The 23956-nt window shown below is 39.4% G+C and overlaps 1 protein-coding gene across 1 annotated transcript in view; it reads right to left on the reverse strand.

The window, feature by feature from the left end:
- Positions 1–23956, reverse strand: part of kcnh1a (potassium voltage-gated channel, subfamily H (eag-related), member 1a) — a 253217-nt gene that overhangs the window by 192903 nt on the left and 36358 nt on the right. The window contains exons 4-6 of the mRNA XM_069931204.1: positions 23652–23780; positions 15249–15382; positions 8849–9241 (exon numbers count right to left, since the gene is read on the reverse strand). Of these exons, the coding sequence (XP_069787305.1) occupies positions 8849–9241; positions 15249–15382; positions 23652–23780 (656 nt within the window). The remainder of the gene's footprint in view (positions 1–8848; positions 9242–15248; positions 15383–23651; positions 23781–23956) is intronic.

A 23956-nucleotide genomic window follows, 5' to 3' on the forward strand; every position in this document is an offset into this window, starting at 1 on the left:
TCAAAGAGAAGTTATTCAGGGTATTTTTTTAAAAAGGCTCTGCGAGGCAAGAGTTTTAGTAGAGGGGAAATGGTTAGATCTGTATTCTAGAAAATAATGGAGGCCCCAAGGCCTTCCTGATGGAGAATGGAAGTATCTGAGGACTAGATTTCCGTAGTTAAAGCAATGGGAATCAGTGAACTGCAAGCTTTTAAAATGGTGGAGAGCATGAGAGGTGTTGTGGGTGTAGGTGTTAAAGGACTTGACAAGGGAGGACAAGATAAAATTGAGTATGAAGAGATAAGTTCACTTGGGCAAGAACAGGCAGCAACAGTGGGACTATCAGGATAACCCTGGTTGGGAGCCTTGGTAGGAGAAGCCAACAAGGCAACAAGGCAGTTCAAAATTGGGGAAGCCATCTGCTCAAGAAATTTCGCCGTTATTACAATTTGATAAGCCTTTACAATAATGATAATTCTCAGTGCCAATTATTATCAAATCTCAGGTTGACAATTTTTTTTCTTAAAAGCCCTAATTAAGGGTTATGAGCACAAAATATGGTTGGCCTACACAGTAGCCATGCTCAAATTGTAGAATAATTTGGGGGGAAAAATTATATATTCTGAGTTAAATTCCAATGAGGAGGCATGAAAGGATAGAGTGAAGAGGTATTGAGAGAATTTCCATATCAAAAAAAAGGCATGGATTGGAGACAGAATGAGAAGGAATATTGTAGAGGGAGAAAACAAAATCAGATTAAGTTTGGGGGGAGGGAAAGAGAGAGGATACAACAGGGTGGGGGAGAGCAGAAGGATTTGGAGTTCATGGACAGAAAATGTCCTGAAGTATTCAATGAAATTAATGGAATACGACTCAAGATTTATTAAAATGATACCTGCACTCCAAGATTAAAATTGTGCACACCAGGGTAACATTTGATGGAATTTAGAGGGTTAAAGGGCAGATGTGGTCAGAGTTTACAACAACCTCATGGGAATTCTCATTACCATTTCCCTATGAAAGGGTACAGTACAAAGGCCCAATGATCAGAGGAAATGAAGGTTTCCCTGAGTGATCAGGGACAGAACTCCTCTTTCTCTTCACATAGAAAGCAGTGATCTTCTTGGTTCCTGCTCCTTTTTATTGCCAAGCTTCCCAATTCCTGGCAGCTTGGTGTAGCATCTATTAAAATGAATTTGTTCTTCTCAAATGCACAGTGGGAGCCCAAACTACATACAGTAAAATCCCTGGTATCCAGCATCTATGGGGGATTGTGGATGCTGTATATGCAAATTTTATAGTTGCCTGAGATGCACTATTAAAGGCCTAACTAATACACCTGTATTAAGAATAATCAGTTTAAAAGACAGTGAAAATTATAATTTGAAAAAAATCTTTATTGTAGTTCTCAATTATGTAAAGTTTACTTTAATCAGGTAATTCCTGTCATTTACAAAATTTAAATTTGATCCCCAATTGCTGGTGCTGTACCTGCGTTACTCTAACTGCTCCGCTAACCATGCCATCATCATATTAACCCCATACCCCCAAGTTTACAGATAAAGCCTAACTAAAATACTTAATAATATACTAATAAAGATAAAGGGTCTGACTAAGGATGAAGAGACACTTTGGGAGAGTCACCCCAGCAGCGAGCTGCATTGGCTGGCTCTTCATCCTGAGCAACGCCATTTTATTCAAACACAACTTTATTCAAACAGTTATTGCAGTCCGGACATGGCCGGGGCACTCCGCTGGCTGAATATTTCCTCCCATCTTCACCAAGGGGTTGTGTGTTGCTTCAGAGAACATTTACTTTTACAATTTTAAACTTTAAAATTTTTATTTATTCTTATTTATTTTAATGTTTATTTATTTTCTCAATTTTTTTTTTTGGTAGTTGCTTGGGGTTGCCAGATGCTTGAATTCCAGATACAGGGGATTTTGCTGTACATAAATAAATTGTCCTGCTTCTTCTAGATGGGAAAATCATACTGTGGCAAAAATAACAAACACATAACTGAGTTTGTGAGCATATTCCAGATTCACTTTTTGATTTTTGACCATTCCACCCTCTTCAACTTACTTTGGCTGACCAGATTGATGGTTGAAATGGAAACAATAATTTTATTGTTATGAATGCAAAAATACTCTTTTTTTAAAAAAAATAACAGTTTAGCTCAGTGGTTCTCAACCTTTTTCTTTTTACCCACATACCACTTTAAGTATTCCCTGTGCCATAGGTGCTCTGTGATGAGTAATGGATTGCTTAAGGTGGTATGTGAGTGGAGAGAAAAAGGTTAAGAACCACTGATGCAGGAAAATCAAGACCCCTGTCAGAATATGCAAATCCTGATCCTGTAACAGGCTGATTTGAATATTCATTGACAGATTCAACAGTTAAGGATATAAAATAAAGTATTACCAGAAGAATGAGATGGAGGGGCAATACCTGAATGATGATTGAGTTTTGAGTGGTTAATGTGAAATAGCAAGTAAGAATGATTCACTGCAGCTTAAACAATACATCAAGATAACTTCCAGAACTCAATTTCATTCACAGTATGAAGTTCTTATCATTCCAGAATTTGTGGTATAGCCCTAAGCATATATTTAAAGAAATGCTTCGTGCTATGAAATGTGTAAATCACTATTCCTATTTTCACAATTTTCAACAACTTGGCAACAGGCCAATCATATTCACAGAATAGAAAAAGTCAAGCAATTTTTATCTTTGTCTGCAACCCAAAGTTGTTTATGTACGAGCAAATTTTGAAGCTTAAAATTGTACAAAATACGCTATTTATGACAATGGTTATATTAGAAACAATGTACATTAGCACACTGGCCTCAATTAAGTGATTCCATTTGATATTGAGTAAACAAACTAAGCTTTAAACTATAAGACACACCTTCATACACGGACACACCTTCATTGTGCCTTTCTTTCTCCAAATTCATTATCTGCACTAACCAATCATGGGGTAGAAATAATAAAAATAGAGATGGTATTTTCACAAAATATTTAAGTAATGCAAGGATAGCATTTTTAAAAAGTAACCTATTATTACTTTCAACCACTTTAGAGAAAGCACATTTTAAACAAACAATAGAAAATACAAAGCCTACTTTAGTTAGGGCACGATGGTTCCAATTCTTCACAGTCCAATAGGCAATTAGAAGTGGATCAAATCACACAAATAAAGTAGCATGCAAATAGAAAAAAAGTAGAAAGCAAAAGGAAAATAAATTATAAAGGAGCACTTGTAACCAACAGTACAAGTCTTAAATGATTATAACACAAAAGGAATTGTTTAGAAATGATAGATCAATGCAAAGAAAAGAGTTAAATAACATAATTACTGTTGCAACACAAGTGTGAACTTTGCATTAACTTCCAAATTTCAGTATCATAATTACAAGGTCAAAGAGTCCTTGACTTGTACAGTATTGAAACAGGCCCTTTGGCCCAACTTAGCCATGCCCATCAATTTGCCCATGTAAGCTAGTCGCATTTGCCCATGTTTGGCCCATATACCTCTAAATCTTTTCTATCCTTATACGAATCTAAATATCTTTTAAATGTTTAGTTTAGTTTATTTATATAGCACATTTAAAATGACTCACGTTGACCAAAGTGCTGTACCAATCAGAAATTACATATTAACTGAAGCAGTTATTTAAAGTGCAGTGTAAAATGAGTATTCGAGGTTTAGAATTGCATACAACATGGTAAAAATCACCTCAAAATGCTTGCGAGTAAAAATACAACTTCAACCTGGATTTAAAAGAGTTAAAGGAAGGAGCTGATTTGATGGAGGGAGGAATGTTGTTTCACAGATTGGGGGATGCAATAGCAAAGATGCAATCTCCCGAGTTTGCAATTTGAGTGCGGAACAACCAAGCACCTTAAATTGGCCAATCTGATGGGTCTAGTCCATTAAGGACTTTGTAAACAAACTGGAGAACTTAAAAATCTATTCTAAGCCATACTGCAAACCAATGAAGGAAAGCCAGAATAGAGGTGATATGGTCCCTCTACTTGGCTCCTGTCAGGAGCCTTGCTGCACAAGTTCCAGACGGGATAATGACGACTGACTAATTGCCGTATATAGAGAGTTAGAGAGGTCTAAATGGGAGAAAATGAGGACACGGATAACTTTCGTGACAGGAATGCTTTGATTTTGGCAAGAGTCCGGAGCTGGAAAAGGCTACCTTTTACCACTACATTGACTTGTTTATCAAACTTGAAGGTGGAATCAAATATCACACCAAGTGGTTTTATGAGGGTGGATTAAGTTACCAAGTATTGGAGATACTTTTGGTGGAGTTGAGAGAGAGCCAAAGAGGATGATCTCAGATTTCCCTTCATTTAACTGCAGGAAGTTTTGAACCATCCACCACTTTGTCCTCCAGACAGTCGTTAAGGCTGGTTATGTTTGTTTGATCATTGTGCTTCAGGGGGAGATAGAGCTGAGTATCATTAGCGTAGCAGTGGAAGGAGATGTCCTGTTTTTGGATGATATGGCTGAGGGGAAGCATGTATAAGAAGAGAACAGGGCCCAGAACAGAATGTTTCCTTGTGGGACCCCACATGTAAGGGTAGCAGAGGACGATGAAAATTTGCCCATGTTGACTGAGAAAGTCCTTCACTAAGAAAAGATTTAAACTAGTTCAGGGCTGTGCCATCAACACCAACCCTCTGCCAGAGGTGATCTTTTAAAATAGATCTTTTAAAACAGTATTGAATGCTGCGCTAAGGTCCAGAGGAATTAGAATGGCCGAACTCCCTGAGTCAGTGGCAAGGAGCAGGTCATTGCAAACTCTTAGTATGGCCGACTGCACTATGGTGGGCCTTATAACCTGACTGGAATCTTTTGGATATGTTGTTTTGTAAGTAGAGCAACAATTGTCTAAGAACAACTTTTTCGAGGACCTTTGACATTTAGAAACAGGTCTGTAATTTTTTTTTGGTGTGATGGGGGTCTAAGTTGTTTTTTTTTCAGGAGGGGCTGGACCACAGCATGCTTGAAACCAATTGGAACTGTCCCAGTGGCCAAGGAACTGTTAATAATAGAGAAGATGCTAGGACTGGTTGTATCGAAAACATCCCTCAGGAGGGAAGTAGGATAATGTCGAGGGGGAAGGCTTCATGGCAAACACAATTTTTCTAAATTTCATTAGTGTACCTGCCACTACTACTTCCTCTGCCACCTCTTTCTATATAAAGATAGAAAACTGGAGAGTTGGAACCTTGAGTGAACAAAGAGAAGATGAAGGGACTCAGCGGATCAGGCACCACTCCCATCAGACAAGATTTCAGGTCAGGATCCTTTATGGAGACTCTGAATCATTGGGAGCAGTGAAGTATAGAATATGCATACTGGAGATCCTGGTTGGGGCTGAACTGGAAGGCTTGGAAATGGAGCTGTAAACCAGGGAGAATAATATGGAGGCACGGAAATAAAACATGGCTATGATAGTGAGACGATGAGAATGTGATCATAGCATCAGAGAGTAGTTGAAGGTGCAGAAGGGGAGCAGTGTGATCGAGCTTACCAGAACATCCTTTGGATGGAGGAGGAGGCATACCTACATGAGAATTTACAGTAGAGAAACACAAACACTGCAGATGTTGGAATCTTGAATGAACAAAGAGAAGATGGAGGAAATCAGTAATCAAGAGGCATCCATGGATAGAAATGGTCAATCAATGCTTCAGGATGGGACTTGACATCTTGTGAAGCTATAACATGCCAACTTCTGTACACCATGACTTGACCAATGAAGACAAGCATGCCAAATGTCTTCTACACCACCCTACCTGTGTCACCCCTTTCAAAGAACTTTGTACCTATAACCCTAGGTCTTGCTGTACTACAGCACTCCCCAGGGCCCTCATATTTAAGCTTGATCTAAAATGCAACACTGTGCACTTTTATGCAAATTAAATTCCATCCATCATTTCTCAATAGATACACACTGCTTTGATTAAGATGGCATTGTAACCTTAGATAATCTTAGATAATCTTCCTCATTGTCCACTCAGTGGAAAGATACTTCATATACAAGGAGATTGAAAATGAACAGATTTCCTCTTAATTTCGCAAAGGCCCATTGTTAATGAATGTCTTTAATGCAGAACAACTTCAGAAAAGTTACAGTGAGAGTCATGGCATTAGTATAATTGAACATTAATTAAACAGGCAAAAAGGAAAATTCAAGCATGTGTAGTCTTCTCTGCCTCCCCCTCAACCTATATCATATTTCAGTGTAATCATGGTTGATCATGCTGGCCTTAACTAGAAAGGGAGGAGAAGCAATTAGGTCCTGGAATGTTGATTAGGTCACCATTTAAAGAGTAGGACATCAACGGTTGTAATCTCTGGATGGCTTCCAATGGAAATACAAAATGAAAATGTAAATATTCTCCCATAGTTACATACAGTAAAACCCCCTGGTATCCCAGCACCAAAAATGATGCCAGGTAAGTGAATTTTCCATTTGCTTGAGATCATGTTTTGCCCAGATTGGTGTATTAACAGTGAGGCATGACAATTTTAAACTTCTGTATTTTTTACCTATTTATTTTCCTCGATATTTTGGCTGGTTGCTTGAATTTCTTACAACAGGAATTGCATATTATGCCACAGAATAAACCACATATTAAGACCACAGTGGTTTAAATTGAAAAAAAAATAGTTTTGGGGACACCAAATAAGATTTCTTTGCTCCAGCCTATCTATCCTCTCTCCCCATAAATTGTCTTTCAATCCAGTCAACATCCTGGTGAATCTCCTCTTCATTCTCTCCTGCACAATCACTACCTTTCAATTGTGCAGAGACCAGTACTGAAAACAATTCTGCAAGCATGGCCTCAATGCTGTTTTGTAATATCAGACTCTTATATCCTATCGTTTGATTTATGAAAGCAGTGTACAGTAAAACCCCTGGTATCCGGAATTCAAGCAACTGACAGCCCGATGCAACAGCAAAAAAAAGAGGATAATAAACTTTAAAAATTAAAATAGGAATAAAATAAAAGGTAAAAAAAAATACACAAGTTTAAAATTGTAAAGGTAAATGTTCTCTTATGTAACATATAAACCTGTGGTGAAGATGGGAGTAAATATTCAACTAGCGGAGTGCCCTGGTCATGCTTTGCTCATACAGCTTTTTGAATAAAGTTGTGTTTGAATAAAATGGCATTGCCCACGTTGATGCCGCTCACCACTGGGGTGACTCTCTTAAAGCGTCTCCTTATGCACTTTAAGAGAGTCACCCTGATCACAGGCTTTATATGTAAACTTGAGGGAGGGGAATTAATTATCTATAATGTTATTGTTTATCTTTTGGGTGGCACCATCAAGGGGGAGGAACTTGTAGATGCAGCAACAGTTAAATATTTTCAAAGAATCGGACTGAAAATGAAGTAAAATGCTTTAAGGTTTATATATTAATGCAAGTGAAGTTTGTTCAGTGAAAATATAGTATCATATTTTTTATCTCTTAAACTGTTTATTCTTAATGCATGTCAATTGATTAGTTAGGCATTGTAATAACTGTAACTGTAAAAATATACTCCACTGAATCATACCTAAACTTAAAATTCTACTTAATCCCCAAATGTCTTCCTCTCTGAGGTAATATAATCATCTGTATAAATCTGCAGGTTAACTAAAGGAAATCAGCTGTCTTAAGGATGTGAATAAGTAAAAGAGGAGCTGAAAAAAATTCACAAGGATGTTGCTGGTATAGGACTTGAATTGTAATGAAAAACTGGTTAGTTTGGGAATGTTTACAAAGGAGGAGATCACTGAAGGGTGACCTTATAAATTCATAAGGGGTGTAAATAAAATGGATGGTCACAGTCCTTTTTCCAGGGTAGGGAAGTCTAAAAGTTGAGGGCATAGATTTAAGGTGAGAAAGGAAAGATTTAAAGGGCACTTGAGAAGCAATATTTTCACACAAATGATAGTTGGTATGTAGAACAAACTGCCAGAGGAAGTGATACATGCCGATGCAGTACAACATTTAAAAGACATTTAGGCAGATTAATGGATTGGGAAGGTTTTGAGGGATATAAACTAAAGGCAACCAAAATGGACAACCCTAGGAAGACACATTGGTTGGCATGGACATAGAAGATAAGAACATTACAGCACAGTACAGGCCCTTTGGCTTTTGATATTGTGTGAACATATATATTCCTACCCAAAATAATTGTATCTGAATCCTTCCTACCTCAGAACCTTCTATTTTTCCTTCAATGTCCCTCATGTTTCAACCTCCACCACCAGCCCTGACAAGGCATTTCAGGCACTCACAACTCTATGAAAAACACTTACCCCTAATAATTCCCCTAAACATTCCACCTTTTCACTTTGTAGAGATGTCCCCTGGTGTTTTCCATTTCCACCTTGGAAAAAAAAGGTGCTGGCTATCCACCGTATCTATGCCTCTCAGAATCTTGAAGACTTCTATTATATCTCCTCTCACCCTTCTTCGCCTCAAAGAGAAAAGTTCCAGCTCTGCTAACCTTGCATCATAAAACTTATTTTCTAATCCAGCAAACATCTAGTAAAATTCTCTGCACCCTCTCCATAGCTTCCACATTTCCTATAATAAGGTGACCAGAACTAAACACAATATTCTACATATGATCTCAAGAGATTTATAGAGTTGCACATTGGATCAATGGGCCTATTTCCATAATTTCCATACATTAAGTAAGAATAATTGGAAAAACACTCTTGATTAGAAAGAGATAACATTTTTTTCCTCTTGCTTACTGGAGATAAATTACAGGTTTCTTCTGTATATAAATTGATTAAAACACAAGTTCAAAGACTACTTGTCAAATACTAACCTCATCAACGTTCTCAAAGGCATTGATGACATCATATGGCAAGCAGGATAGGAGATCTATAACAAACCAAGTCTTCAGGTAATTCATGCGGATAAGTTTTGGGTCTGAAATTACTTCGCCTGCAGGCCCAACGAAAGTGGTATGAAAATTGAGGACAATGTCTACCAAAAAGATTACATCCACAATGCTGTCAATCACCAACCAAGTCACATTGTTTTGTTTGGTCTTGAAGGAGACATTGTATGGAACCATGATTGCAGTGTAGAAAGTCAGGATCAGGATAATCCAATCCCAGGAAGTTTTAAATGTACAATAATGCAGGATGATATGGGGTGGAGTCTTTGGTGCTTCTTGTTTATACTGTGGAAGAATGTCAGAACCAAGTTGTAGAACCTGTGCAGTAAAGACACAATTATCATTATTAGATAATAAAATAAGGAAGAGCTGCAGTGCACTGCAGAGATGTCAAAAACATACCAGACATTTAAAACTCTTCAAATCATTTCCAGACTTTGACAAAAAGCAAAGATGCACCCCACCTCCCTATCCCAGTATTTTCCCCTCCCCCTTTGTCTTTCAAAATTTTCCAGGGCTGTCCAATGACTTCAGCTGGATCCCATATCAAGCCATGTCACCACTAGGACAACACCACATGATTCCAAGAGGAAGGGTATCAGATAAAATACCCCTTGAATCCAGACAAGATGAATGAAGCAATTTGGAGAGATGACTCCAAGTAAAGAGCAGGGTTCAAAAAGATCCAGCCCATTATATGGCTCAACTAGTTCTTTCAAGCATAAAAATGATATTACTACTTTTCTCTTTCAATAATTTTATTAGTTTCATCATCTAAATGTTACATATGTACATGAGAATAAAATAGAATATTAACAAATCTGACTAGAATAATACAGATGGTATTGTAAGATACTACAACTTTTAAACAAAATTTTCAATTTCTTAACAGTAATTTTTAAAAAATCAGTAATTAACAGATGAACAAAATCCATGTGCATCAAAGAGTAATGATTGACAAAGTAAATTATTGTTAACATATGTTTACTCATCTCTGATATCGCTCCTAATCAGGTGCAAAGATCCATAAGATTCCTGCCCCATCAGGCAAATATATCCAATGTTCAAGAATGCAGTGGGACTAAAATGCTTGGACTTTAGCTCTGGCTAAAAGCTTTACCCTGGAGCTCAGAAAGATAGACTGTACCTTAATCTTGCCTTTTTAAGGTCACTTCCTTGATCATCAGGAGCTACACAATCGTCAGAGCTTTGGCCTTTGCTCTAGCACATTGGTGCCCATCCTGCCGAACACAGTGTTTATTGCTGCTGCACAGCTCCAGGTACCTAAATTTAAGCCTGACTACTGATGCAATCTGTGTGAAGTTTGAATATTCTTACTATGATCGCATGGGTTTCCACCAGATTATCTCATTTTCTCCCAGCTCCCAAAGATGTACTGGTAGGTTAAGTAGCTTCAGTTACCTCTAAATGTAGATAGGTAGCACAAGAACCAAAGAGGGGTTGATGAGTATCTGAGAGAGAACATCAGATAGAGGCACGAAATGGAAAAATGATACAGATGGGACTGCTCATCTGGGAGCCAATGGGCCAAAAGCCTTATTTTGTGTTGTAATAAGTAAGCCTATAAGTTCTGGACCAAGAAATGTATTCTGGGCTCAGATGGGTGAAAACCTCAATCACCAAATGATTTTTGGGCAGATTTTTGTATCATTGTTAGCCACAGATGAGGTTTTGGAAGGCAGGAGGAGAGCTAATGTGCCTCAATTGAAGAAAACTACAGGTTGAGAAAGTCTCAAGAGGGTGACATGGTTGGTGTAACAGTTAGCGCCATGTTGTTACAGTGCCATCAATTGGGACTAGGGTTCAAATCCTGCACTGTCTGTAAGGAGTTTGTATGTTCTCACCATGACTGTGTGGGTTTCCTCCAAGGGATCCATTTTCCTCCCACCATTCAAAACATACTGTAGGTCATTTGGGTGTAATTGGACAGCATGGAGTCAGAGGCTGAAATGGCCTATTACCATGCTGTATGTCTACATTTAAAATTTAAAGGACAATATCATGGTTCCAAGAAAAAGCATAATGGGCCAAAACAAGTATCAAACAGTGGCTTTGACATCCACCATCATAAAGTGCTTTGAGAGGATGATCATGGCTCACATCAACTCTAGCCTACCGGCCAGCCTTAACTCACTTAAATTTGCCTAACGGTCAAACAGATTCACAGTGAATGCCATCTTCCTAGCCTGAGAACACCTGGATGACAAGGACACCTATGTTAGTCTACCATTCTGCCTTCAACACCATAGTCCCGAGCAAACTCATTCCCAATCTTCAGGATCAAAGTCTCAGTAACCTCGAAGAACCTCTCAATGCTGTTAAACATGTAAAGATGCCAAAACATATAAAAAAAGGTTTCAAATAAATGGATCGTGGTAACATGGAACTCTTGACTCCTATCTGCTCATGGATAGGTGGTCTTCAGAGATGAAAAGGTCACATACAATCTCAGGAAGGGATAAAATGCCTTCCTAAAAATCTGGCAACCTTATTTTGAGAATATAGGTACCTTACTGGTGCCAATATAGAGTCATGATAGCTACTGGCTAGCCAGTATAGCTCTGTAAAAATTTTAACAATATGTCTCCATATGTTTTACTGTATGCACTGACAATGGGATGCTTTTTTTTCCATTCTTTCTCTGTTTAATAGGACTTGTATAAAGGGGAGGGGATGGAGGGAGCGGTTTTCTTGATGTTTTACATTTGGTATGATTGTTGATTGTTAAATACATTAAAATGATTAAAAATATTACAAAAAAAGCTTTTAAATAATTTTTCATATCAGAAGGTTTTAAGTCACAAATTCAAAAGAGAAAAGATTTTTTCAATGCAAGGATTGTTTGCATTGCTTCTCATCTTGATGACAAAGGTATGTACATGTTCTATTCAGAAAGCTGATAATTGCTCACCCCAGCTTCATAAACCAGGACTTCGACTCCCTAAGTGATTGAAGTAATGGCAATTCTGAAATCTTAGCAGGATTTTTACCATGGAAACCAACCATTAGCGTCACCTAAGAGTTACATCAATAGATGAAAAAAGAACTAAACGTCATAAGATAATTACTTTTTAACAACTGATGTTAAATACATTTTTTGTCAAACAGATCTAAATGTTCTGCTGAATTTTGTATGTATAACTTACAATTAATTGATAGGTGATTAACATTCCATAAAATTGTATTTGTGTAATATTCATAATTTTCTTTGTGTCTGAATAGATTAATTCCATTTCAGTTCTCTTATAATTTACAGTACAATTTTCAGGTTCAGTTATGCCAATCCTTTATGATATTCATCATTTAATAACAGCAAATTTGATTCTGGAAAATTATCAAAAAGAAAGCCTTTTCGGCAAACCAAAATGAGGAAGTACTACAAGACGTCTTCATACTGTCTGTTTAAGCTGGAATTTCTAAGAATGGTTCACATAATAATATAATGTTGTTATACTGGCCACTTCTGCACACAAACTGTAAAATGAATGAACATCTAGTCTGCTGCTTATTGCATTTCAATAATTCTTAGCTGAAATTGATTGTGAATTGGTTCCAAGCTTGAAGACAGAAAAGGTACCTGTAAAGCTGAGAACAAATACTGTATTACAAATTTAGATCATTAAAATGAATAATTTGTTTGAGACTTCAAACAATGAGCATCTGTTAAATGGCCACAGGTCCATTTCATCAGATTGCATTTAATGCATTTACACCAGCCTTTGAAGTGAACAGTCTCCCTCTGACCTTGAAAACTGAGTTCAAACCCCACTCCAGAAAATCAAGCACAAAATCAACATGGAGGATTAAGTGGCTAATGGATGTGAAGGAAGTGCAGATTTTTGAAAACAGCGTTAATTTGAACCTCATGTCACCTCTCGATAGTTGATACAGTCACGCTTCTGGAGAAGGGTTCTATCTGGATCACAATTAGTATTTCTTCCTCAGTTTCAGAAACACAGAATTCTTATAGCCCCTCAGTCCTTCAAGTCCTTGATCCCAATGGAGCAATTTTATCAGTGCCATTCTCCTGCTCCTTCCCCACATCCCTACAAATTACTCTGATTTAAATGCTGATCCAACTCCCATTTGAAAGCAATGACAAATTCTACTTACATGACTCTCACAGGTGGTGATCCAATTCCTAACTAATCTGAGTCAAAAAGTTTATTCTCCTTGCATCTTTTGTCTAAAACTTTAAGCATGTGCCCCAGATTTCTGAACATGTATAGATGAAAACAACATTCCTCTATTTACTAGATCAAGATTCTTTTATGGTTATGTAATTTAATAATACACAAAATTCATTAACTTTTTCCTACCATAAAGGTACACAAAGTGGCATCACGAGTTTTGTCCAATGTCCCGAACAATAAGAGAAAGAGAATCAAACAGAGACATGGAGTGTCCATGGAATGGCCTCTAGCGCTCTCACAGCCTCCTGTTCAATCCATGGGTGAAGCTGAGCTCCCAGATCCAAACCTCTGACAAAATTGGATGCGTTCAGAGCCTGAGGCCACTTCAGGAGTCCTTCTTCCCCTCAACATCCTCTCAAATCCCATTCCCAATACAGTACAGGCATACCCTGTATAACATGGTTAATGTGTTCCAAGCAAGTTCAGTGCTATGTAAAACACTGTACAAAGCACTATTACAATGCACTATAGTGTAATACATTCCAATCCGATAAAAGGGATATTTAAAACTGATCTTTATTGGCAATAGATGTTTATTGGCAATTAGTGAACATTATTTATTTAAGAAAATACTTGTCTAAAGTAGATTTGTGTCAAAACGCTCACATGAGACTTAAAGTTCGATCAGAACCATCGCGGGATAGTGCAGGAAGCCCGATAACAGGATAACAGCAATAACTTTCAACACAGCCACTAACTCTCTCTATTCCACAGCAAATTCCAGGGGTTCACCTCCATACAAACTGGTGTTGTTCAGTGGTTGGAAACTTGGTAGTCTGCCACATCAGACCAGAGACAACAAGAAAATCAGATTCCCACCAGTGTAAGGTAGTGTGCTGTGGGATAGTGCAAGGGAGCCTGATTACAGTGGGGACGGCAATAACTTTCAACACAACCACTTCACTCTCTCTATTCTGCAGCTCAGTGTCTATATTTCAAATGTTAAACTAGTATCTTGCAAAGTATTATGAGGTTGTTTAAATAGCAAAAATAATAAAACTCTAACATTGCAAATTTAAAACTGTGGATCAGAAATTTCAAACCACATTATATCGAAACCCATGCTTTTCGAAACTGTGTTATACAGGGTTCCCACAAGCCAATCTCTCGCAGCCTGCAGCCTGTGCGGGTTCTTCAGCCTCCAAGCCCCTCACTTGTCTCTCAGGTTTCCCCTTCTCAGGAAGGGGTGTTCTCCTGCTCTGGTGGCCTGCTGTGGTTCATGATCCCCTAAGGACTGTAACCTCCTGTGGTCTACTGCCAATTATGGGTGCCACCATTTTGGGCATAGTCCTCCGTGGTTTTCAAGATGTTTTTTTTAAAAACACCATCTTCCCTTTAACGAGCTGCTCAAATGGATAGTAGAACCCTGTACTGGAATGATAAGTCTTGCTCCTCGTTCTCCCAGGTCCGCACCAGTGGCAGCGCTGCTGTTACACTGGCATTGCTGCAATTTACCGAATCTAACCCCTTTCTATCAAACCTCCTCTCACCTTTTTTTATGCCAAGGAGAATAGCCTTCCCTTCCACAGTCTAATCTTGTATCTGAATTCCTCATTCCCGAAACAATTTTAATTTTCTGACCTCCCTCTAGGAACTTGGTATCCCACTTGTGGACCAGTGCCCTAATCAGTGTTTTGCATGGGTTTAACACAACTCTCTTTTTGCACTCTCTCCTATTTATTACCCACTTCATCAAAACACGCTGTTTCTTTCAAAGATTTGTGCATGTGTACACCCATCTGCTCCTTCACATTTTTTTTTAGAACTGTGCCATTTGGTTTTTATTAACCTGACTTATTGTTTTAGCTAGTAGATAATTAAGCCATCTTAAATTTCATCTGCCATGTATATTTTTGTAATCTACTGCTATTCTCCTCATTGTTTACCATACTTGAAAGATTTGTACCATTTGAAATTTGGAAATTTTACCCTCCATACCTATGTTAGTAATATTTGCAGTTGGGCTGTTCTGGAATTTGTAGGCAAATATACTCAATTGGCCATAAAACAATTAAAACATCCTGTGGTTATAAAAAAAATGTAAAATAGAACCAAATTCTTCCTTTTCATGATATGTGAAAAGACCAACTCATTTGACATAATATCGCAACCATTAGTAGTCTCACCTCAGCCAGCCGTGAATGCTTGTGTACACTTTCTCCTTTATGCACAGTTGGAGCAAGTTGCTGTAAAACACCTCTGCTGCTCGTGAGTGCCCTTGTTAGACGAGCAAATTTACCCCAGCCTGCAAATACATGGAGCAGCTTCAGATATCACACCATTCACTAACCAGTACAAAAACACAAGAAAATATGGAACAACAGGAAAAAAATTCTATACAATTTGTCCAGTTTGTCAAAATGAAGCCAAGCATTTCTATTATCCTTGAAAGGAAGAAATCTAAAAATGTTTTTATCCTACTCATCATATTTAAATCACTAGGCCAAATTTCACTGACACCCAGATAATGGGTAGAAGTTACCTGTTCATTAACAATATGTGCATCAGCATGCTTTGTCAAGTTTAATCAAGTTTATTGTACTTGTGCAATCAAATGGCAATCCGATGAAACAGTGTTTTCCGGCCCTTGGTGCAAAACATGTAGACACACAACCAGACAAACAAGTATTCATATATACAAATACAGAAAATAAATATTGTTTTGTAAATTTGAGAGTCTCAGATGATTAGTGTGAGCAGTTGCTTTGGTCATTCAACATTCTCACTGCCCATGGGGTTCCTCAGCCTGGTGGTGCTGGCTCTGATACTCCTGCATCTCTTTCCCGACAGGAGCAGCTGAAGGGTGGAGGGTTTGGAGGGAAGGAGTCCTCTTCAGACAGTGATCCCGGTAGATCACGCCAATAGGGGATTGGGGGTAGGAAGATTCCACTGATCTTCTCTGCCACACTTATGGTGCTGTGAATTGACCTCTAATCCATTTCTCTGCAGCAACCATACCCCACTGTGATGTGGCCAGCCAGGACACATTCAATAGAGCTCCTGTAGAAGGTTGACATGAAGGTGGCTGGTAGCCTTGCTCGCTTCAGTCTTGTCAGGAAGTACAGTTGTTGTTGTGCCTTCCTGACAAGTGAGGAGATGTTGTGTGTCCAACATCTCTTTGAGATGTTTGACTTCAGTATCCACAATGAAATGCATAAATGCATCTGACCTCTTGTTCAATGGTGAGTCCAGGAGCATTCCAAAACTAAGAAGCTAGATACGCTTCAGATTTCAGATTTATTGTTAGAGTATATACATGATATCACATACAACCCTGAGATTCTTTTTTCCGTGTGTAAGGCAGAATTGCCACTTATTGGTAATGCAAAAAAAACTCTATACAGCATATACATGTAAACAAATAAAGAACTGTAAAAAGATAACAAATCTAAATAAACTTACTGTACAATACAGAAAGAATTAAAATAAATCAATAAAGTGCAAAATTAACACTCTTTAAATGAGTCCCAGATTGAGTTTGTTGTTGAGGAGTCTGATGGTGGAGGGGTAGAAGCTATTTGTGAACCTGATGGTGCAAGTCTTGTGGCACCTATACCTCTTTCCTGATGGCAGCAGCAAGAACAGAGCATGTGCAGGGTAGCGTGGATCCTTAATGATTGCTGCTCCTCCCTAATGGAAGCATTCCCTGTAGATGTTCTCGATAGTGGGGGGGGTTTTGCCTGTGATGTCTACTACCTTTTGGAGGTCTTGACATTCAGGGGTATTGGTGTCCACATAACAAACTGTGATACAGCCGATTGCTCCTCAGCTTTAGACTAGCCAAAGCTGCATGGCCCTATTCAGCTGGATAGGGTGACTGACCTAACTAGCATTTTTAAAATGTAATATTTCTTTATTATTATTCTTTATTTCAATTTTGTTTATTTTGTAAAATATTTGTAATGGTTTATTAGATAAAATAATATTATTCATTTTTTTAACTATTTTAATTTTTTAAAATAACAATTTTTTAAAACTTTAGACATATAGCATAGTAATAGGCCATTTCAGCCCACGAGTCCATGCCACCCAATTAACGTACATCCTTGGTACATATCGAACGGTGGGAGGAGACCAGAGCCTTCGGAGAAAACCCAAGTAGACACAGGGAGAATGTACCAACTCTATACATGCAAACAGCATGGGATTCGAACCCTGATTCCGATTGCTACCGCTTTAACAGAGTTCTGCTAACCGCTACGCCAATCATGCCACCAAAAATATTTACATCAATTTCAACTGCTTTTGGATGTCTCATGAACTACCGAAACCTAGCAGAGAGGTGCAGAGGGTGAGGCCTGACAATCCATTCCTAGAAATCTGAAGGCAAGAGAACTAAAGATCTTGCAAATGTTGGGTTAATGTGGGTATGGAGAATCAGAGGGTGCTTTAATGAAATCAGGCAACCAAGATACAGTCCAAAAAATAATTGATTGAAAAATTATTTGATTGTTACCTGATATTTTTCCAAATTAAATGTAAAATGCTTGCTTTAGAGTTCTGTGAAGGATAGCAGTATCACCCATGAGAATTTTCAAATTAATAGATGCCAAATTTTGCAGATTGGTCAAAATTTGTATTATGCAACACATTTATTATGCTCTATGCAGTACTATTTTTATTCAAAATGATCAAATATTGCAATCTGCATATTCACATTCTAACCCAACTCATGAAGTGATATCAAAGATTCTTTGTTCTATTTTATTTTATTGCAAATGCAATTAACAAATAACATAAGCCTCAGCTGCAGAAGAAGGTCTGAACCATTTTTAATGTAAAGAACTATCCATGTCTGACCATTTAACTGTCTTTCAGGATGAGACCATTTTCCTTACACTCCTAATTTCTCTCAAATATTCAATGAACACAACCCCTCCTCCCTGACAAGTAATACATCCCTTCTGACATCCACAAAAAAATTATTTGAGTGTAGCGGCTCACAGGAGGCTTAATCAAACAGGGTAAGGAGGTTCCGAGTGACGTCATGACGTCACAATGAGATGACATCATTTGGAACGTGCGGGGTTTTAAGAAGCTGCAGGTGACTGTTTGAGATAACAACTTTTACTGAAGTTCAACTCGACTATGTCTGGTCATTTTCTTGTTCTTCATCTCACACTGTGACACAGTTGCTACATTAGTGACCTAAACAGATATTGGACCCAACATGGATAATGCAGTGGTTTCACTCCAACTACCTGTCTTTTGGACCACTCAACCTGATCTTTGGTTCAGGCAGGTTGAGGCACAGTTCCACATTCACAAGATAGAAGTAGATGCCACTAAATACTATCATGTGGTAAGCACCCTTGACCGGGACACGGCTGGTCGAGTAGTGGATTTCCTTCAGGATCCACCAGCTCTCGGCAAGTACGAAGCTCTAAAAGCCATCCTTCTCACGATGCAAGTGAGCTGCACGGTTCCTCCATATCGATGGCCTGGGGGATCGCATCCCTTCAAAGATAATGAACAACATGTTGGCCTGGCAGACGGCTACAGGGCTTGCTTGATCTTTGAACATATTTTTAGAGCATATGCCAGAAGACATCCATCTCTTGCTGCTGACAAGGACTTTGATAACCCTCGAACAGTGGCCACCTGTGAAGACATTCTGTAGTGCCTGAAACAGCAAGGGGCAAGGTCCACAGAAATTAATTCTGCATCACACCCAAAGACCCAGGCTCCTCAAGTACTGGCGACGAGGGCACATGTTCCCCTGGACAAGAATGACCTGGTGTTTTTACCATTAACCCCAGGGTTCTGGAGCTCGCCATTGCCAAACGCCATGGCCAGTCATCCCTAATGGCTATGGTGGCTGGCTACCATAACAGCCTACTCAATGTCTGGGATGAACTCTCCCAGCACAAATTTCTAGTCCACACGGGTGTGGAGGTTAACGTCCTTCTTTCGGGCTTTGAATCATATACCAGGAGAACAGATCCAGCACTCACTGTGGTGAATAACAGTTCAATTCGTACGTACGACACACAGACTATACCACTGTGGTGAATAACAGTTCAATTCGTACGTACGACACACAGACTATACCCCTGAAATTCGGCAACAATAATTTTACACGTAAGTTCATTCCTGCTGTGTTCCGTCCATTGCTAGGTGCCAACTTCCTCAGAGCCTACTGATGGTGCACACAACGTTCCAGACTTCCCTTGGAAAAGCCAAACTTCCAAGTTCTCCACTGCCACACCCAAACACATGTCACACACTACATCCTCACCCAAGGACCCCCTCTACACACTTGAGCCTGACGCCTGCCGCCCAACAAGTTGCGGCTTGCAAGAGTTCAACAAAATGGAGGAACTTTGAATCATAAGCAGGTCTGATATGGTGCCCAAAGCCACGGGAGGTTGGAGACCTTGTGTGGGTTACAGTCATCTCAACGATGCTACCACTGCAGACTGCAACACTGTGGCCCATATACAGGACTTTACAGCTAACCTACATGGGGCCAGGATATTTTCTAAAATTCTCTTGCTGCGTGGGTACCACCAAATAACTGTAAACCCAGAGGATGTGCCAAAGATCGCCATCATAACACTATTTGGCCTCTTCGAATTTTTGAGAATGCCTTTTGTGGTAAGAAATGCTGCACAAGCATTCCAGCGACTGATGGACGCAGTGTGGCGTGGCATAGATTTCCTTTTCATGTACTTGGATGACATGCTCATTGCCAGCCACTCCCACAAAGAGCACCAGCAGCATCTGCGTTAACTCTGCCGCCGCCTGCAGGAGTTCAGGCTAACTGTGAACCCTGCCAAGTGCAAATTCGTCCAGTCTTCTATTGAGTTCTTGGGACATCAGATCAGCAGCCGGGATATCGTTCTATTGCCTAGCAAGGTGGAAACCATCCTCAAATTCCCGAGGCCCGATACAATCAAAGGATTCCAACAATTTGTGGGGATGGTCAATTTCTATCATTGTTTTCTACCCTCTGCAGCCCATATTATGTACCCCTTCTTTGACCTCATGTCCAGTCGTGCCAAAGAACTCGAATGGACAAAAGAGGCAGCAGTAGCATTCCAGCAGACCAAAGACACCCTAGTGAAGGCAACATTGCTGGTCCATCCACAAATCGATGCACCAACCCCCTTGACGATAGACGCATCTGACGTGGCAGTAGGTGGAGTCTTAGAACAGTACAACAATGGACAATGGAAACCTCTAGTCCTTTTTTAGTAGGCATCTCTGCCCTCCAGAAACAAAATACACCACATTCAATATGGAATTGCCGGCGCTGTACCTAATGGTCAGGCACTTCCACTATTTTTTGGAAGGTAGGGTCTTCAGAGTTTTTACTGACCACAAACCCCTAACATTCACCTTTATCAGCCCTCCAGCAATGACACCTATCTTACAAATCCAAGTTTTCAATCAGGATTAAACACATCTCCAACAAGGGTAATGTGGTGGCTGATGTCCTGTCCCACTCCTCCGTTCAAGCAGTACATGCCCTCTCTCTGGGTGTAAGCTCAGCAACAGGATGACAACCTCCTGGCTTGTAGAACTTCTGTCATGAGCCTGCAACTCGAGGATGTAGCCTTTGGCCGCAAGGTACCACTCTCCTGTGCGACTTTACCACAGATCAGCCTCACCCCATCATCCCTCCTGTGTGGAGACGTTGCAATTTTGATGCCATTCACGGACTGTCCCACCCCTCCATTTGAGTGACAATCCACCTGATAGCCAACAGGTTTGTATGGCATGTACTCAAAAATCAGATCACATACAGGGCAATGACATGCATGGACGGCCAATCTGCAATAGTGCAAAGGCACATGAAGGTGCTGTCTCAGCCTTTCCAGCAACCGCAGCACAGATTCGACCACATGCAGTTCGACATTGTCAGCCCACTCTTGGTGTCACGAGGGTCTAGGTAATTGTTAAAAGTCATCGAGAGATTTACTAGGTGGCCAGAGGCTGTTCCTATGATGGACTAATGAACCGATTCATGCACCAGAGCTTTTATTTCTGTCTGGGTAACTCAGTAACAGAGGTCCACAGTTTACCTCCGCACTCTGGGACATTTTTTCGCAACTGCAGGGAACGCAGCTCCACCACACAACAGCCTACCACCCGCAGTCGAATGGCCTGGTGGAGCAGTTCCATAGGCACGTCAAGGCTGAACTGATGGCCCTCCTCCAGGAACCTGATTGGGCGGATGAGCTGCCCTGGATCCTCCTGAAAATATTAACAGCATCCAAGGAGGATCTCAACTCCTCATCGGCTGTGTTGGGTTATGAAGCCCCACTTACTGTACCTGTGGATTGCATGCCCGCCACATGCGGACAGGAGGTGCCATCGACTGAAGTCTTAGGCAAATTGCAGGAGTGGCTTGGAAAATTAGCCCCGTTCCCATGTCAAGGCATGGAACAACAACACCCCTCATCTCAAACTGTGAGGTTGTGTTAGTGCGTAGAGGTGCACATGGGTCACCCTTACAGAGGCCGTTTGAAGGCCCCTTCAGAGTGCTACAAAACAATCATACAACTTGTGTACTTGACATTGGGGGGGCATCCAGAGACATTTACGATTGACCATCTAAAGCCCGCTCATCTCGACCTTGATTGGCCCTTGCCACGACCCCCAATGTGAAAGCGCAGACAATCGTCCAAGTCGGTGGACAGTAATGGCATCAGAGGTTTACCCTCCTATCACCGGTTCTGGGGTGGGGAGGGGGTATATAGCGGTTCACCGGAGACTTAATCTAACTGGCTCAGGAGGTTCTGAGTGGCGTCATGATGTCACAATGTGATTACATCATTTGGAATGTGCAGGGCTTTCAAAAGCTGCAGGAGTCTGTGAGTAAACACTTTCACTGAACTTCGACTCGACTACGTCTGGTCATTTTCTCATTCTTCATTTCACATTGCAACACAGTTGATACATGAGCCTCTTTCCAGTGATACATGACCTTGATTTTTTTTTAATTAACTCCATCGATTAACCTTCCTGACCCTTCCTTCTCCTGGAACATTCCCCAATCTTGCTAAAACCATGGAATGACAGAATACTACAGCACAGAGACAGGCCCCTCAGCCCTTCTAGACTGTGTGAAACTATTATTCTACCTAGTCCCACTGACCACATCCTTCCATACCCCTCCCATCCATGTATCTGCTCAATTTTTTTGTTCATTCACCAATTCAGCCGACAGTTTGCTCCATACTCCGATGATGAAAAGGTTCTCCCTAATGTTACCTTTAAATTTTTCCCCTTTCACCCTTAACCCATGTCCTCTCCTTTTTATCTCACCTAACCTCAATTACCCGCATCTTCTCTCAAATATCAATATGCTTGGAAATCCATACAAATATTCTTCCAACACATCCTTATTCCTTCCTCTGGTCCTTATTGAACTTCTACAAACCACAATCTATTTCCATACACTAAATTTTCAGTGTCTAATATCTCCAGTGAGTATCTCCCATAAGCTGTTTACAGGTGTTATCTATTGGAGATTTATAGCATCAAAGGCGCTGCCATTCAGCTAGATAAGCAGAAAAACTGAAGATTTTTCACAAAGAAGATAAAGCAAAAATTATATTTTTATCTAACATTTGATCATTTAAAATAAAGGTTGAGATATTGCATGGTTTGAGATGTATCATAACCTAATTTTTGTATTAATATTTTACCTGTTATTTGGTCAACTGCATTGGCAGACACAAGTTAAAAATGTCTGACAATGTCTAAAAATGTCAATAGGCATCAATCTTAACAATGGCTAGCAATGTTCATCTTTATGAGGATCATTCCAAATGAAAATTCTAGTCTGTTTTTGAAATTATGAGATAGTCTAAAAGCACATTAGGGACAATAGCACAAAATGTGTGACTTATAGAAGCTAATTTATTTACTGAATAATATCCAAGATAGATTCAAGACTAGCTTTTTAAAAACTGCAGCTGTTGAAAATCTGAAATAAAAACAAAGAAAATGTTGGAAATACTCAGTAGTTCAGATAACAATTGTGGAAAGAGGAATGTATCATTTGTGAGAATTTAGAAAGAAATAGGTACAATTTTCAGAAGGAGAGAAAGTGGGAATAGAATGTGTACAAGCTTTTTGGTCTATGTGCTGTGTTAATGGTAATGTGGTGAGACAGTTGCCTCATTTTTTCATATCCGATTTAGTGAAGTCTAACGGCTGGGCAGATCCTTCTACCTTACTGTTAATAACATTCAGACCAAAACACAAAGTGCTGATAACCTCCACCATTAAAACTTATTCGAATCTCCTTTCCAATTCTGTCAAAGGGTTGGAGACCTGAATCGTTAACTGTTTCTCTTTTCACAGATGTCTTCTGACCAGCTGAAGTGTTAAAGCATTCTTTATTTATATTGCAGTTTCAAGGTTGTCCTTTTTGTACTGTGACCCAAGATCATTTTTTTTAATGATCCTTAATATTCATTTCATTATTTGGTTGAATATTAATTGTGACTTAAAGGGAATGTAATTTAGGATCCAAAGGTGAAAGAGGTCAGAACATTTACCTTTGGATGAATCATCTTCAATGGGTTGTTTGAAGGCGGTTATATCACTGAAGGTGCAAAGAAATAACACCACCTTATCTTGCTCATTCCGAATAGGAGCAATCTTCACAAAGAACCAAACTGGTGTCCCTATCACAGTAAACAAAACAAATATTTGAAATGTCAGCCATATTTTTCCTTTCTGCTAAATCTGTATTTAATAGAATTAATTAATAAGTACTTAATGTTCATACAATATTCAATAAGAGAACATAAATATATTTAGACAACATCAAAAATGTGAAAATTATTCAAGTCAAAGAAGG

The sequence above is a fragment of the Narcine bancroftii genome, chromosome 4 (assembly GCF_036971445.1).
Source record: "Narcine bancroftii isolate sNarBan1 chromosome 4, sNarBan1.hap1, whole genome shotgun sequence".
NCBI lineage: Eukaryota > Metazoa > Chordata > Chondrichthyes > Torpediniformes > Narcinidae > Narcine > Narcine bancroftii.